At 35.4% G+C, this 15,103-nt stretch overlaps 1 protein-coding gene across 9 annotated transcripts in view; it reads left to right on the plus strand.

The window, feature by feature from the left end:
- The window catches only part of LRP1B (LDL receptor related protein 1B), a 687,728-nt gene that overhangs the window by 592,176 nt on the left and 80,449 nt on the right, over window positions 1-15,103 (plus strand). For all 9 annotated transcript variants that reach the window (XM_065070319.1, XM_065070313.1, XM_065070311.1 and 6 more), the window contains 5 exons: window positions 2,503-2,596; window positions 4,253-4,369; window positions 4,521-4,640; window positions 7,491-7,610; window positions 13,429-13,545. In XM_065070319.1, the coding sequence (XP_064926391.1) occupies window positions 2,503-2,596; window positions 4,253-4,369; window positions 4,521-4,640; window positions 7,491-7,610; window positions 13,429-13,545 (568 nt within the window). The remainder of the gene's footprint in view (window positions 1-2,502; window positions 2,597-4,252; window positions 4,370-4,520; window positions 4,641-7,490; window positions 7,611-13,428; window positions 13,546-15,103) is intronic.

Below are 15,103 nucleotides of genomic sequence, written 5' to 3' on the forward strand. Positions count from 1 at the left end.
CATTATGGGAGTTGGATTCTGCAGTACTTGAAATAAATACTTGGTGATTATTTTCTTAAAATATAAAGTAGATTGAGTAGCACATATTGATTTCTTGTAGGAGAACCACTTTCATAAAAGTCTTTGGACTGTTCTACCCTGACAATAAGTCAGTTGATAGTAAAAGTGCATATGGCCTTAAAATCTTTCTAGTAGTTCAGTTTTTCTCAAAGTCTGTCTATTATGTGTGTGCTAATGACCTCTTACAGAGTTCTACATCATGATGCATTTTGTCTATTCTCATTCAGGAAACGGTTTTACTCTTAATTTTTAGGGAACAGTGGTCATTTTAATAAATGATGTACAGTTTTGTTTAAGTAATACTGTTACTTAAGCAACTGTCCCACTGTCTTCCTCTGTTCCCTTGAGGTAGTGTTTGGTGTGATATTGCTTCGTTCATCAAATCTTTTCTGTTTAGATTGTTTACTTGTTACTTCCCATTAAGTGATGAACAAAAAGGAAGTGAAAAACACTTGTGAAATGTGGAATTTCTTGCCTATATTCTGCCATATCTAACTGCTCAATTTTGTTTGGTTTAAGAAAAAAACAACTTCTTTTTCTTTCTAAAAGTTTTCTTTATATGGCACTACAAACTTATTCCATGGTGAATGTATATGCTGACAGTTGATTGAATGGCTCTGTTCCTTTCCAAATAATTCTTCAGTAGCCTGAATTGAAGGATAGCATCACATCTTGGATCCTCCAGGAGCAATATTTTATCATTTCTGGATAGTTCTGTAGGAGGGAGAGCTGGGTTAAATCGAAGCTGCTTCAGACAGTTACAAGTTGACATTGGTCATTAGTCATTTTCTTCCAATTTTGAAATCTGTTTATTGTTTGATAATTTGTCAGTCTGATGGCATAAGATGCAGATCTCAGTGCCAAAAATATACTTTGCTACTTCAGATTCTTCTGTGAAATCATAACTGTTCCTACAATGCTTTTAACAACACATTGACTGTTGACCATTTCAGAAGAAAAGCAGTTGCTGGTAGCCTGTCCAAATTTTTCTCCTAACTTCAACCACATAATGAAGCTCGATTTTATATTTAGACCTAGAAGATTATATCAGATCATTTCTACCCGTTGTTTTGTTTGCATTCCTCTTTCAGTGAAAACAAAGGTACGGTGTTGCCTGAGCTCTGAGAAGGGCATTGCCAAGGTCTTACAAAGGATTTTCCTTTTTTTGTACAAATGTTTTATCCCTTTGAAAGGTTGGAAGACCTAGCTTCTGTTTTTCTCATTTGATTCAAACAATAGAAGCAATGCTGTACAGAAGTACAACTGCACATTAAGGCCCTTTTCTGAAACTGGGTGCTTTAATTTACCTGGAAAAATGATCCAAAGTCTGCTTTAGCAGCATACAAAGACTGTTTAAGAATTGAGGTGGTTGTTTTGAATGAGATCTTAAAGGATCAAATTATAGAAGGCAGCAAAATACAATGAGTGTTACATATCGTAGAGTCTTACATCTGGGTAAGAACAACCCCAGGTTCCTGTATAACTTGGGGAATGACCTATTAGAGAGCAGTGTAGGGGAAAGGGACCTGAGGGTCCTGGGGACAGCAGGATGACCATGAGCCAGCACTGGGCCCTTGTGGCCAGGAAGGCCAATGACATCCTGGAGTGTACTAGAAGGGGATGGTTCGTAGGTCAGAGAGGTTCTCCTGTCCCTCTACTCTGCCCTGGGGAGACCACACCTGGAATATTGTGTCTAGTTGTGGCCCCTCAGTTCCAGCAGGACAGGGAACTGCTGGAGAGAGTCCAGCGCAGGGCAACAAAGATGCTGAAGGGAGTGGAGCATCTCCCGTGTGAGGAAAGGCTGAGGGAGCTGGGGCTCTGGAGCTGGACAAGAGGAGACTGAGGGGGGACCTCATTAATGTTTACAGATATATAAAGGGTGAGTGTCAGGAGGATGGAGCCAGGCTCTTCTCAGTGACAACCAATGATAGGACAAGGGGTAATGGGTTCAAACTGGGAACAAAAGGTTCCACTTAAATTTGAGAAGAAACTTCTCAGTGAGGGTGCCAGAACACTGGACCAGGCTGCCCAGGGAGGTTGTGGAGTCTCCTACTTTGGGGACATTCAAACCCACCTGGACACCTTCCTGTGTAACCTCATCTGGGTGTTCCTGTTCCAGTGGGGGATTGGACTGGATGAGCTTTTGAGGTCCCTTCCAATCCCTGACTTTCTGTGATTCTGTGATACCGGGGCACTGTAACTTGGTGTAGCAATGTCGTTGAAACTACAATGATTTGTATCAGTAGAAGTCTCAGTGCAAAACGTCTCCAAAAAAAGAATATTTTAAAAATAAATTTTATAAAAAATAACAGTTGGAGTAGATTAATGGAATAATGACTTAAGCAGTGAATCTAATTTTTCATATACTGTACTATTTCTGTTTAAAGTTAAATATAGAAATTAATATCAAAGTTTTTCTTCCGTCTTTCCTTTCTTTTACAGTTCCGTTGCAAAACTGACAAATGTATTCCATTTTGGTGGAAATGTGACACTGTCGATGACTGTGGAGATGGCTCTGACGAGCCTGAAGAATGCCGTAAGTGCTTTCTGAGCTTGGAACTTGGTTTTGTCAGTAGATCCCAGGTCAAATATAATGTTTTGTAGTTGTTAGGAAGAGGTGTTGTTGTTTGGTTGTTTGGTTTTTTAAAGCTTTTGTTTGCAGCACTGTTTTCTTTGGTTGTTGGCAGATTTACAATGGGTGCAGGCTCTTGTTTGTAAGCCTGTAAAATATTTTTATTAACTCCTGTGTACTGAGGGTCTTTTAAGGCCTTTGGAAAATCATAAGAACATGTTTTTCAAGTTTTAAACCTTTATTTGATGCCAGTTACTTTTTTTTTTTTTTTTTTTTTTTTTTTTATGGCTAGATATTTTTTATTTTATACCTAATTTCTGAGATTTCTGATTTTTATTCATAAATTAAAAATTCTGCCAGTTTAGCATACCTTTGTATATAATAGAAATGTGGAATTCTAATCTCTTTGCTTATGTATCATTGCAATTATACAAGTTCAGCTACACATTATTATTCATGCAATTTTCTGAACAACAAGAACGGTCTCCATGTGATTCCTACTAAAATTCTGTGTATTTTTGACAGTACATTTTATATAAATATTTTTGTTTTATAAATATTGTCAAAGGAAAGTTTGGAGAACTAAATCTCACCTCTCCAGCATGAACAATTTTATGCAATGAACATTTTTGCCGCATCCTATGTAACTTTGACACACTATCCCAAAGGTGATGCATATAAGCATGTTTCTCCATAGCCTCCCTTTGCCCACGTAGTAGGTTACTGTAGTAGCTTACTGTAGTATTCCCCTATTGAATTGAACTGGAAGTCAGTTATGATGATGCTTTCAGTATCCCAAAGGATGGCGTCTGTGGTAGCTGACTGTAAGTTTATTTATGTAGAAAAGTACTGGATTCGTAAGCAGTAAATCTGTTTGTGATACTGTTTTTCAATCTTAGTCACTAATACTATTCTATTAATCTACATAAATCAAATGGTTCTTGTCTTCTTTCCTAAAACTTATACACACAGAATGCGTTCACTATCTGTTTTACAATCTTCCAGTTAAGTAGCTGTTCATTTGATTCTTTTTTTTAATTGAAATCTCTCACCCATGTGTTTACAATTTTGTAATTAGTTCTCTTTTTCTGCTGCAGAGGCCTTTGAAGCAAGCTTTAACATACACAATCATTCTACATAAGATTATATGTTAAGCTACACTATGTTTATATAAAATATTACTATAGAAGTGCATAATTGCTCATTCACTGAAATGGCAGGAACGTTGTTGGGCCTTTCATGGGAAACAGAATTAGGGTGGGGTAGTGAGTTTCTTAAATGCAGACTCCAACTCTAGTGTTTAGATCATAAATTGCAAGTCTCTGATCTAACAGTAAGCATCAGCCTGTAGAGCGTTGCACTCTGTATTATTAATAAAGTAGAACTATAGTTATACAATTTTTAAATCTCAGATTTTGAAATTGATCTTGCAGCAGTACATGCACATTTTAGCTACTCATATCTACTCAGATTGAGACTCTATATAGGCAGATACAAGGGTTTCTAATCAAAATACTTTTGATTAGTCCATAGAGGAAGAACAACACTATTGATACTTTAACCATTCCCCTAATAATATTGTTAAGTAGTTTGTTTTGTTTTGTTTTGTTTTTTCCTCAGCTGAATTCAGATGTCAACCAGGACGTTTTCAGTGCGGAACTGGACTTTGTGCACTTCCAGCCTTTATCTGTGACGGAGAGAATGATTGTGGAGACAATTCTGATGAACTGAACTGTGGTAGGTGATCATATGTATTGTAGACTTCAGAAACATGCTGAACTGACTTAAATGTCATCCTTTAAATTTTGACAAGAAACTTATTTCTATTTTTAAATGTTTTAATCTTTTAATCTTCTTACCTTATTTTTTTTTTTCTTTTAACATACAGACACACATGTGTGTCTGTCAGGTCAGTTCAAGTGCACAAAGAATCAGAAGTGTATTCCAATAAATCTGAGATGCAATGGACAGGATGACTGTGGTGATGAAGAAGATGAGAGAGACTGTCGTAAGTTATATTTAGACAAGTTAGATTTTTCTGGTTTTAAAAAAGGAACTGAAGTAATATATTTGTAATACTGTAAATGTCCTTTCTGTGAGATAATTTGAGGAACATGTAAACCACTTAATTCACAAGATAGTTTGATGTACCTTGCTTTGTTTATAAGAGCACAAATTAAAATGTCATTTACTAACTTTATTTTTTTTAAGTCATTGCAAAGAAGAGGGGTGTGTAAGCAATTAATTTCAAGCATTTAATTGGGTTTCTGATTTAGACTGAAATTTTACTCTTAACCACCTCACAAATGATTCATCCTGATGCTTTCATCTGCCATGCCTTGCAGCAATGCATTTCAATGGAAAAAGATATTTTTCTGTGTCTTTTATTTGAAATTATGTAGATCCAAAGCTCATTCTATATATTTTTTTCTTGGATGAAGTTTTCTACCTTTGCTATTCCCTTTCGTCTGGGGACTTCTTCATTGATTTGTACATGTGACTAGATTTCCGTTTACTCAGCTTTTAATACATCTTTTCATAAATTTATTTTCACTCCATATTTCTTAGATATATGCAGAGAAAACATTTTCAGATTTAGAATGAAAATGTATTGAATATCTTGTTTCTTTGGTCATTTTGTAATTAAAATGATGACGTCTTGAAATACATCTCTGTCCTTCACTCAGTTCATTATTCAGTTCTACTGCTGATCTAAAGTGCTTATTCCTATTTTCTGAATTAGCTTTCTCAGGGTTTGCATATGCTGCATTTCTGCAAAGAACGTGACCTTCTCCAAGGGAAGGGTTGCTAAGGATACAAAGGCTTTGTTCATGGTCATGTTTAATGGCCATCTTCCAAACAGCTCAGCAGAGCTGTAGCCTCTCACAAACAGTATTACATGTCAGCTTGCTGTTACATGTATTGAAAAACTGATTAAGTAGGGTCAAGTAAACTCCTGCGCAAGATAGGGGAGATGGCTTTTATTGTTCTAAAGAACTGCACGTGGTATATAGAAGGTTCCCAAAACCTTGAGGTGTAGCTGACAGAAATTAAATCAGAGCAGCAGAGTCTACAGCACAGCTGCGCTCAGGGACTGTGGGAAGAACAGGGTCAGGATCAGCGGTGACGGAGTTGAAAACATCCTAGGGATTAGTGGGAAGAGGACAGTCTGCTGTGCCATCCAGCAAGCTTTTGAGTTGGCTGAAACTCAGCCGTCAACCCACCTGCGAAGACACAGCAGGGACTGGGGGACATTAATTATATACATTATTAATTCCTGTTCTGTTTTACCTGGACTTTATTAGCTTCTCTCTTCAGAAAGTTAAGTGTGCTAGTTTATAGTTTAATTTAAAAAATAAATAAATAAATAAATAAAACCAACTAGCTTATGGCTTCTGAAAGCTCTTTAGTTGCCTTTGTGGAGATTATGAAAAGGGGAGGTTTTAAGGAGGTCTACCACGAAGTTCATATTGATTTGGGCTCCTGTCACAAGACAGATAACAGATGACATTATCTGTTTCATTCTAATTGCACGGGACTAGGATTTGTAAAATAAAGATCTTTTTTCAGCTTTACCACCATTTTGTTTTATGTATCAGGTGACCTTGAAAAGGTCGTATTTCATACTGAAGGTTTTCCATAAGTAAAATAGAGGCAATTATGCTGGTGTTCTTTGTAAAGCACTTTGAAATCCCCTGGTGAGGTGTCCTAGATGAGAATCAGTATTATTTTTTTATAAATATAGTTCACAGCATAGCCAAGTCTAAATGCTATTTATTTCTAGCACTGTAAGTTTATATATGGAAACATGACACTGAAAGAAATGACACCAACTTTTAACAAACTTGAAATATTTCATCTTGCCAAACCCAAGAAACAAGAATTATATCAAGGAGCAAATTGCTTTTCAACAGGAACGGGAAGGTTTGTTAAAAACCTTATGGAGTTCCCCAGGTAAAGTGGGACAAACATTAATATGGGAAAACATTATCAGAGAACAGATCAAACTGTTCTCTGCCTATGTTCAGTTCAGTTTTGAAGAATTTGAAGGTTCTCATACATATGCTTATCTCTAAAGAAATCCTTAAGCTTCTGATCACAAACAGATTGCTCACAGACCAGGTAGAAATTCTGTATTGATCTTGCCTCTATGCTCTCAGTTATAAGAGTTTAAGAAATAATAAGATCTGGCATAGATGGTTGGGAGGGAGTCGATGTAGAATCACCTGAGTCCACTGAGGATCTTTCTTGTTGTCAAGTGGTTGTTCTAAAACTGAAGCAGTTAAAGCTTTAACTTCAAGCATCCTGAAAGAACAGGATGAAAGTTAGCTGCGTCTTTGCATCTTTATCACACTGCAGGATTCATTAAATTATTTTTCTGCTAAACTGATAAAGTGAAATAATTTTCAAATTTTTCTCACCATTTCCCCATGGTCTCTTTTAATAGAGAGCACAGAATCTCACCAAAATTCTTACATAATTTTGATTACCTTTTTGATCAAAACATAGAAAGCTCTCTTAGTCCTTCAAACTAGCTGATTTCCAGAATGGATAACATGTTTTAAGAAGTTAGAAACAAAAATTAAAAATCTGACTGCTTTTCACTGAAGTGGTTTATCACATCGATGTTAAGTCTGTTTGTTGTTAAAAGAACCTTGCTGTTATGTAAAAAATTATATAACAGAAGACAAAATGATAAACAATATAAATCTGAATGCCATTTTCTTGGAGATGTTACGTAAGTGATGCTAGAGATATCCGATTTCCGAATTTTGAGTCCTTTTTTTTTTCTTTAAAACAGATGTTTTTAATATCAGCAGATATTTCTAGTTTTAATTTGGAATCCTTTTATTTAAAGCTGAAAACAGTTGTTCTCCAGACCATTTCCAGTGTAAAACAACGAAACACTGCATTTCGAAACTGTGGGTATGCGATGAAGACCCAGATTGTGCTGATGGATCAGATGAAGCTAACTGTGGTGAGTATGGCAGCGGTTTTCAGTATATTACTGTAGCTGGACATTTTTGAAAAAAAGTAGCAAAAGGAAATAATCCCACTTAATATGGCCTCTTTCAATGTATGACAATATGTATCTGATAGGATAGCTGTGTGTAGCTCATGCAGTTCTTGATGAATTGTGATCTTTATATGGGTAGTCTATAAACTTCATATTATACTACTACTTTATTGGCAGAAGCTGTAACGAGTATTGGAATAATGAGTAAATGAGAATACAGTGACATTCTTGATTTTTCTCATACTATTATCCAGTTTCCCTCGATGTATTCTGTGTCCTTTTTCCTGCTGTAGTTAATAAGTAGTGGAAAATGTAATAATTTGCAAATTGTGTTAGTTAAGACTGGCTGTGCAGAAGGGTCCAGAGCAGATTCCAACTTGACATGGCCAACCTCTGCTTCTGTCTGAGAGCTCCAGGGGTTGTGCCCTAACACACCACTCCACACACTTGGCAGCCCCTTGGGACTTCTGCAAGAACCCCTGATACTTATGAAACGTTTGTACTTAAATCTGATGGTCTGAGGAGGCAGATCCTCTGCAGAGAAGATCAAGGATAGAATAGCACCATTGCCAAACCAAGCCCTAATTACTGGTAGATTTTACACAGTATCCAGAACCACTCTGTTCTCCCCCACTGAGGCAGATTTTTTAGAATATAAGTACTAGCTTTGGATTCAAGAATTTTTCATTGCTTTTTTAAGATTCATTTTTGGATCACAACTATAACTCCACAGTTTTTAGCACATGTTTCACTGACAGAACAGATAAATTGTTTATATTTCTGCAGAAACAGTTAGAATTATTAAGACAATACTCATAGAAAGTCAAAAATATCTATGCAGTTTTCACATTGGTGTGTATGTGATATTGTTGTGTATGCCTGCTATTCATTATCACTTGGAAAAAAATTCACACTGTATATTAGTAGTAGTTGTTCTCAGTCGTTGCTTCCATTGTTGGAAAATACTGAGTCAACTCTTCTGTTTTAAATGAAAGAAAGTAATCAATACAGTATTCCACGTGGGAAATGGATTACAAATAATCAAAGTCAAAATAAGTGGATCAGAATTGTTGGAAAATCCTTGGACATGGATGTCAATTGAAGAGCTACACTAACCAAGTGCAGAAAAACTTGTGGAAATCTCGAGACAGGTTTACAAAGGAAAAGATGGAAGAATGTTCTGAGATGGGAGAGAACAGGACAAGTCTGGACACTATTAAGCTACCACTTGGACAACAGAGTAACAAAATTAAAGGCTGCAATCAAGCACAGAGTACTGAAAGACAGCCCAGTTTCCAGAGATGTGTTTCAAGCAGTTGACATGAGCACATATGTGAAAATATTGGAGCTGGTGAATATGTCTAGGAAATTGAATTCTTCCTTCACACTGAAAATGCAAGACCATCATTTGAATTGTCAAGAAGGGGAAACTAATTAATCATATCAAATGAAGTTACAGTCCAAAAGCTTGAAGAAACTGTGCCTGCAAAGCTTAGAAGAAGAGATGAATCACTGCCATCGAGACTGTATATCCTGTTCTGAGCTCTTCTGGGAATGTCCCTGCACTGCTCACCTTCTGTTCCACTTCATAAGTGTTTTCTCCTGCACTGTCCCTCATCACCTTGATCTCCAACAAGATGTTGTCTTCCCATCTGGACAGCATGCCACTCTTCCAAACTGTGGATTCATATTCTGAGTAACCCATGCAAGGCCAACTTATATAACACAAAGGGTCTTAGAATAATTCATCTAATAATATTCTCAAGACACGACGTTTAAAAGCAAAGAGGGAAAACAAAACCTTGACACTGAACAGGAAAAATTGGATTTATGAAGGGAGGAGTTGGATTTATAAAAGGTACTTCGCTGTGATCCATCATTCTAGTGAATAGAAAGAACAAAGTCCAAATTGCTCAAGCAATTAAATAGTATAGAGGTGCAATGCATGCAATCCCAAATTAAATGGTTGTTTTCAGGCACAATATCTGTAACTGATTAGGCTGGTTCATACCTAAGACTCATCTTACCTTTCATTCTGTCTCTGGCAGTGACTGAAAGGCAATGTCTAGGGAAGAATATGTGATCGAAGCAGGGTGTAATGAACCTTTCCTGGGGTACTCTTCCAGCTTCTAACAATTTGAGGCTTGGAGATACTGTGAGTCAAATATGTCTCTGTGTGCAATAGCCCTTGATGGGTTTCAGTCTCCTTTAACCTTTGTAAATCTTTCACAACATGCTGCAACAACGAGTTCCACAGCTTAACTACACGCCTCCCTGAAAAAACACTTAGTTCTTATTTTAAACCTGCTGGCTGAGAATAATGCTCTTAGTTTTTGTGTTGGAGGAGACAGAACAATCCACAATCTCTGTACCACTTGTAGTACGAACACTCAGAGAACAATTAAACCTTAAGAACAGGATGGATTTAATCACATCTCAAAGTTATCCATAATTTTAGCATTTGAAATATGTCTCAATGACCTTATTATAGCAATAGTTTGAACACAGTTTGGTTTTCCGCATTGTTCTGTTTTTAATTTAAACATGGTTATTTTTATGAACAAAATTTAATAGAATTAAAGTGTAAAGTTGAAAGCCAAGTATAATAAAGATCTGCATATGTTGATACTAATACTAACGTTATTGTTTATAGTTCATATCTAAAAAAATGCTTACAATGCAAAACTTGTGTAAAGGATAATCCCTTTTTTGCTGAAGTGCTCCATAATTATATGTTTTTGCTTAGTCAACATTTGTTACTATGTGTTATTGGAGATATATTGAGTAAATTTGTTAGAAGTAATCTGAATGTATTTAGATTCAGACTCAGATAATTGAAGCAGAATTAGGAAATGTACACTTATTAATGAGTGTATGGTGTTTTTCAAAGAACAGGAGGTAGAGTTAATTCATGCTTTCTGTCCAGGCAATTAAAATAACACATTAGATTATGGAAATCCTTGCTCACAACTGCAATACTTAACATCACAAAGGGCCTGTTCAAGTTAGAATCTGAAGAAACCTGTGTGCTGTTTTGGAAAATTATTAAAATCTGCTTTAAAGGTTATATGTATTTCAGATCTTTGTGAATATAGTGTGTCAACAGTAGTTTGACTGCTTTCTGCTTCCTCACTTTCTTTAATATTAATTTCATTTTTAGCCTAGAGTCAAAATGTTTGGCGTTTTTTTCTGATGACTGTGTTTCTTGAGGCATTTGAAGGATGCACATGCACACACAAATGCACAAAAATGTACATATATGGAATTAAAATCCCCAAACAGCAATGTAGTACAATTGGTGGCAAAATAGTGTTTTGCTTCATAGGGATTGATGCTTGAATGAAAATGCTTTTAGGGTGCATATGTAGTATTTTGGGGTTTCTTTTGTTTTGTTTTCCATTAATGCATTCATCCTATTTTCCTCACGCTCATTTAGACATCTAAAATAAAATCCTAGTTTGCTGTGCATCAGAGATGAACCCCAACAACCAGCTTCTACGTCAAATGGCCCTTTGCCTGTTACAGGCGACCAACGGGTCTTTTAATAAGAATTTGAGGAGAGAAAAGTGATGATGGAGTTATCATTACTAACTTATTTGTCTTGGTATGATTCTTATCTGAACTTTCACATTTTAACGTGGTCCCATTTTAAGAAAAATGGAAAGCAATGTAGTGCTGAAAACACCAGTGGTAAATGTGTGTGGGTCCATGTGGGGTTTTCAGGGTTCCCCAATTCAAAAACTGAGGCCTTGCACTATTTTCTTTGAGTAAATCTTTCTCAAAGATCAGATATTTGTTACACAACTTCCCCAAACCTTCATCTGTTATACCTCAGTTCTAGTATCCTAATGTTTTCTTCATCTCTCATTAACGTGAAGAAGGAAATACAAGACAAGCAAATCTAGTTTAAAAGGCATTGTCAGCTCTAAGCTGCTGTGAGAGATCAGAGTCAACCCAAGGGAAAAGTAAAGATTTCAGAAGTGAAGTGAACAAGACTGAGCCTTACGAACATGCAAAATATTTTATATAAAGAGTTCACTATTTCTATGTGTTTGGTAAGAATAGAGTAAGAAGATAAAGGTTAATATTCAAGTGGTAATCATAAGGTTAGACTATACATGGATAAGTTAAAAAAGAAATCCAACCTTTCTTCACAAGTATAAAGAGGCAATGCTAGAAAATGGATTTAGCATCCCTGAGAAGTAGATAATTCTTTATGAAGAATAAGAAAAGATATATTGCATGTTCTCTTCATCCTAGCAGGTAGCTGAAATGAAGGGATGTCAACTCTGGCTTTTGTGTATTACTGATTAGATCTTGGTATTTCTATTGAATAGGATAAATAGAATATAATCTGTCATTATTCTTTAGGTCTTATTTTGTGGGCAAATACGTTAATGGAGATTGGAGACGTTAGTAGAAGCACTTCAGTAAACATAGGATGAATTTCTGGTTTGAATCTTCACCTTTTGCAAAGATACAGAAACAAAATACAAGAGCATCTTTGTTTTCAGGGGAGGGAGTTATTTTTAAATGTTTTTAAGTGCTTGCCAGTACAATTATTTGAAATGTCATGATTGAAATGTCATACACTGTCATCTTGAGAAACATCGTAGGAAAAAGTGTTTTGGGAGAAAACTACTTACAATCATGATATTGGCAGAGAATAAAGAACAAATGCAAAAGGCAGTATCGTATAATAATTACCAAATTTTTCAGTGTATGCAGCTGAGCTGCAACACCATCTAACTTCGTCGTCTTGATATTCAAATGTAGTTTTGATTTATCACTCTAGTTCCAGAACCACACCTAAAACAAAGCACAAAAAGCAGCAGTTTGGCTGTAGCATCCAATCTAATACCTCTAGTTTGTCAGCCTTTCCATTTCACAGGCAAAGTGGATTGATTTAAGCTAGTGTTTCAGTCCTTCTTCATTCTGTCAGTTATTAGAAATCAGAGAGTTGTCATGATAGCAATATGAAGTCTGAACTGACATGCTATGAAATAGCCTAATGGAAATTTTAAAAATTTCTATTGAAATATCATCGCAGTGACATGTAATTTTAAATATGTCATTGAAGCTTTCACAAAGCAAACTTCATTTTTTCTCGAAGAAAATGTCACTGATATCTTTTTAATTTACTTCATTTCATCTCAGTCCTTAGAACCTGAAAAAATTACTTGAGAAATAAAAGACAGAAAGAAAACACAGAGGCAGCTCCTTCCTGCTGGAGTTCAGGATGTTCATGCATCTCCAAGAGGCTTTGCCTAAGATGCTACTCTGTAAACAGAAAAGCTCACTGAATGTCTACTGTATGAAGAAAACAAATCTCAGTTTAGCATTATATGCTTAATACTGTTTCACTTTGTATAAGTAAAATTCCAGTCCAAGACATCAGAATGTGAAAATATAAATCAAAATACAAGTTGTCTGGCAAGTATTAGTCATAAGTTATTTTATGCAAACATAGCTTTTGAGAAATATATGTTTTGTACATTTGACAATAGATTCTTGTGATATGATCTCTTGTAAAGCAACCTTACAGTTACATTCAAGGAAAAGTCAATGCAGTTTTTGAGATTATGTGGAGTAACCTTTACTCAAGCTAATTCATAATCACTTCTGAATTCCACATATTTTACTTTGAATGACAGTATTTACAGTCTGTATTTTAATTTTTCATTTTATCAGCGTTATTTGTTTTGATGTGTTTGGTGACAGTTTTCCAGGTTTGCCTCTTTGTCTCCAATGATATAAATTATATTTATCTTAATTGCAGATAAAAAAACTTGTGGGCCTCATGAATTCCAGTGCAAAAACAACAACTGTATTCCAGACCATTGGAAATGTGACAGCCAAAACGACTGTGGTGACAATTCTGATGAAGAAAACTGTAGTAAGTAACTTTTACCTAAGTACATGTTACAAGGAGTGGAGTCAGTTTAGCAACATGTAAGAGGAAACCTTTTAGTTCTGTTAAATTGCACATGTACGTTTTTATACAGCACCATCTGATCTGTTGAAAATCAGCTGGACCAGAATTTAAATTGTTCCTTGCTGAAATTCTCCAGTTTTATTGATTCTTATAAAGTGCTGTAATTCTGTATCAGCTATGCAAAAATGCCTGACTTATGAATTCTCAATATTCTGATGGATTAAAAAAATATTACAATTAGTTTACCTTTACCAATAAGTTACATATTGTGTTTCTTATCTCTAGATAAGAGTCATAAAAGCTACTCGGTGATAAAGCGATAAGCATTTGTTAACAAAGAAGTTTGATCAAACACTATCTGCCCATTATATTCAGTATATTCCTGAGATTATTTTCCTTGTTTGGTATCTTGAAAAGTCTATTCCTCTAATAATTAATCACGTTAAAAAGTATAAGTTGTTATGGAAATTAGCTCAGTTAACCTTGTACTCTCCTACCTATGAGGAACCTGAATGCCTAATAAATCTCTATAAACCACTTTCAGTGAGTTAATGTAGGTCTGGTTCTCAGGAAGAAATGACAAATTCTTAATGATTTTGTCTCATAATCATTCTCTTTATAGAATACTTCAAGAGGGAAATTCCACAAATTGTTCTGAAGTGCTTTCTCATCAGTTGGCAATTTCTGTTCTTTTTTTTTTTCTTAGAAATCTAATAAATTAAAACCTTGTTGTGTAGATGATCTTGAATGCATATTCCTGACTTTGTATCATGATCGTATATTTAGTATCTTCAAGCTAATACCTTAGAAAGGTTAATAAATTAGGCATTCTCATGCTGCATAAGTGCTGTCTTTCTCCCATTTGAGACATGGTGTCCATAGGAACAGGATGTCTGGATTTGGCTGCCTTTTGGTTACTATCTACAACTGAAAATGTTGTGAGTTACTGCAAGCAGTAGTGTTGTCATTTTCATATGCAAGTGTCCCATCTGAAGGGGAAAATGTCATGAGCTCATTAATCCCTAAGAGCTGTTTATTGTTATACATTGGGGTGAGGGGTCAACACACAAAAGCTTTCTTAACTTTTTGGGTGAATTTAGCGAAAAATTGATTCTCGGTGCCAGTGGGACTTTTTCCACATACATTTATCTTAAAAATAACAAGAAATTATTTATGTTGTTATCCTCATGTAAAAATCAAAGAAAGACATACCGTTTCCATAAAACATTATTGCTATTTATGAAATGTGTCAAGCATCGTATTTGGAATTTGCCATGTGTGAAGTGGGATCTTTTTATCACCCAGTATTCAGAAATTTCTTCCCTGAAGTTTAGGTTATCATAGTACAAAGTGATAAAGAAATAAAAAAAAAATCTAGGAGCAATTATCCATCAGGTTTTTCTTTTAATTATTTATTAAGCTTGCCATCTTTGTGTTCACATCAATAATTGATTTATATATTCTGTTCATGGCATTTCTCTAGACTTTCAGATAAAGAAATCTGTAGTTAATTGTAACA

This window comes from Columba livia, chromosome 7, assembly GCF_036013475.1.
Source record: "Columba livia isolate bColLiv1 breed racing homer chromosome 7, bColLiv1.pat.W.v2, whole genome shotgun sequence".
NCBI lineage: Eukaryota > Metazoa > Chordata > Aves > Columbiformes > Columbidae > Columba > Columba livia.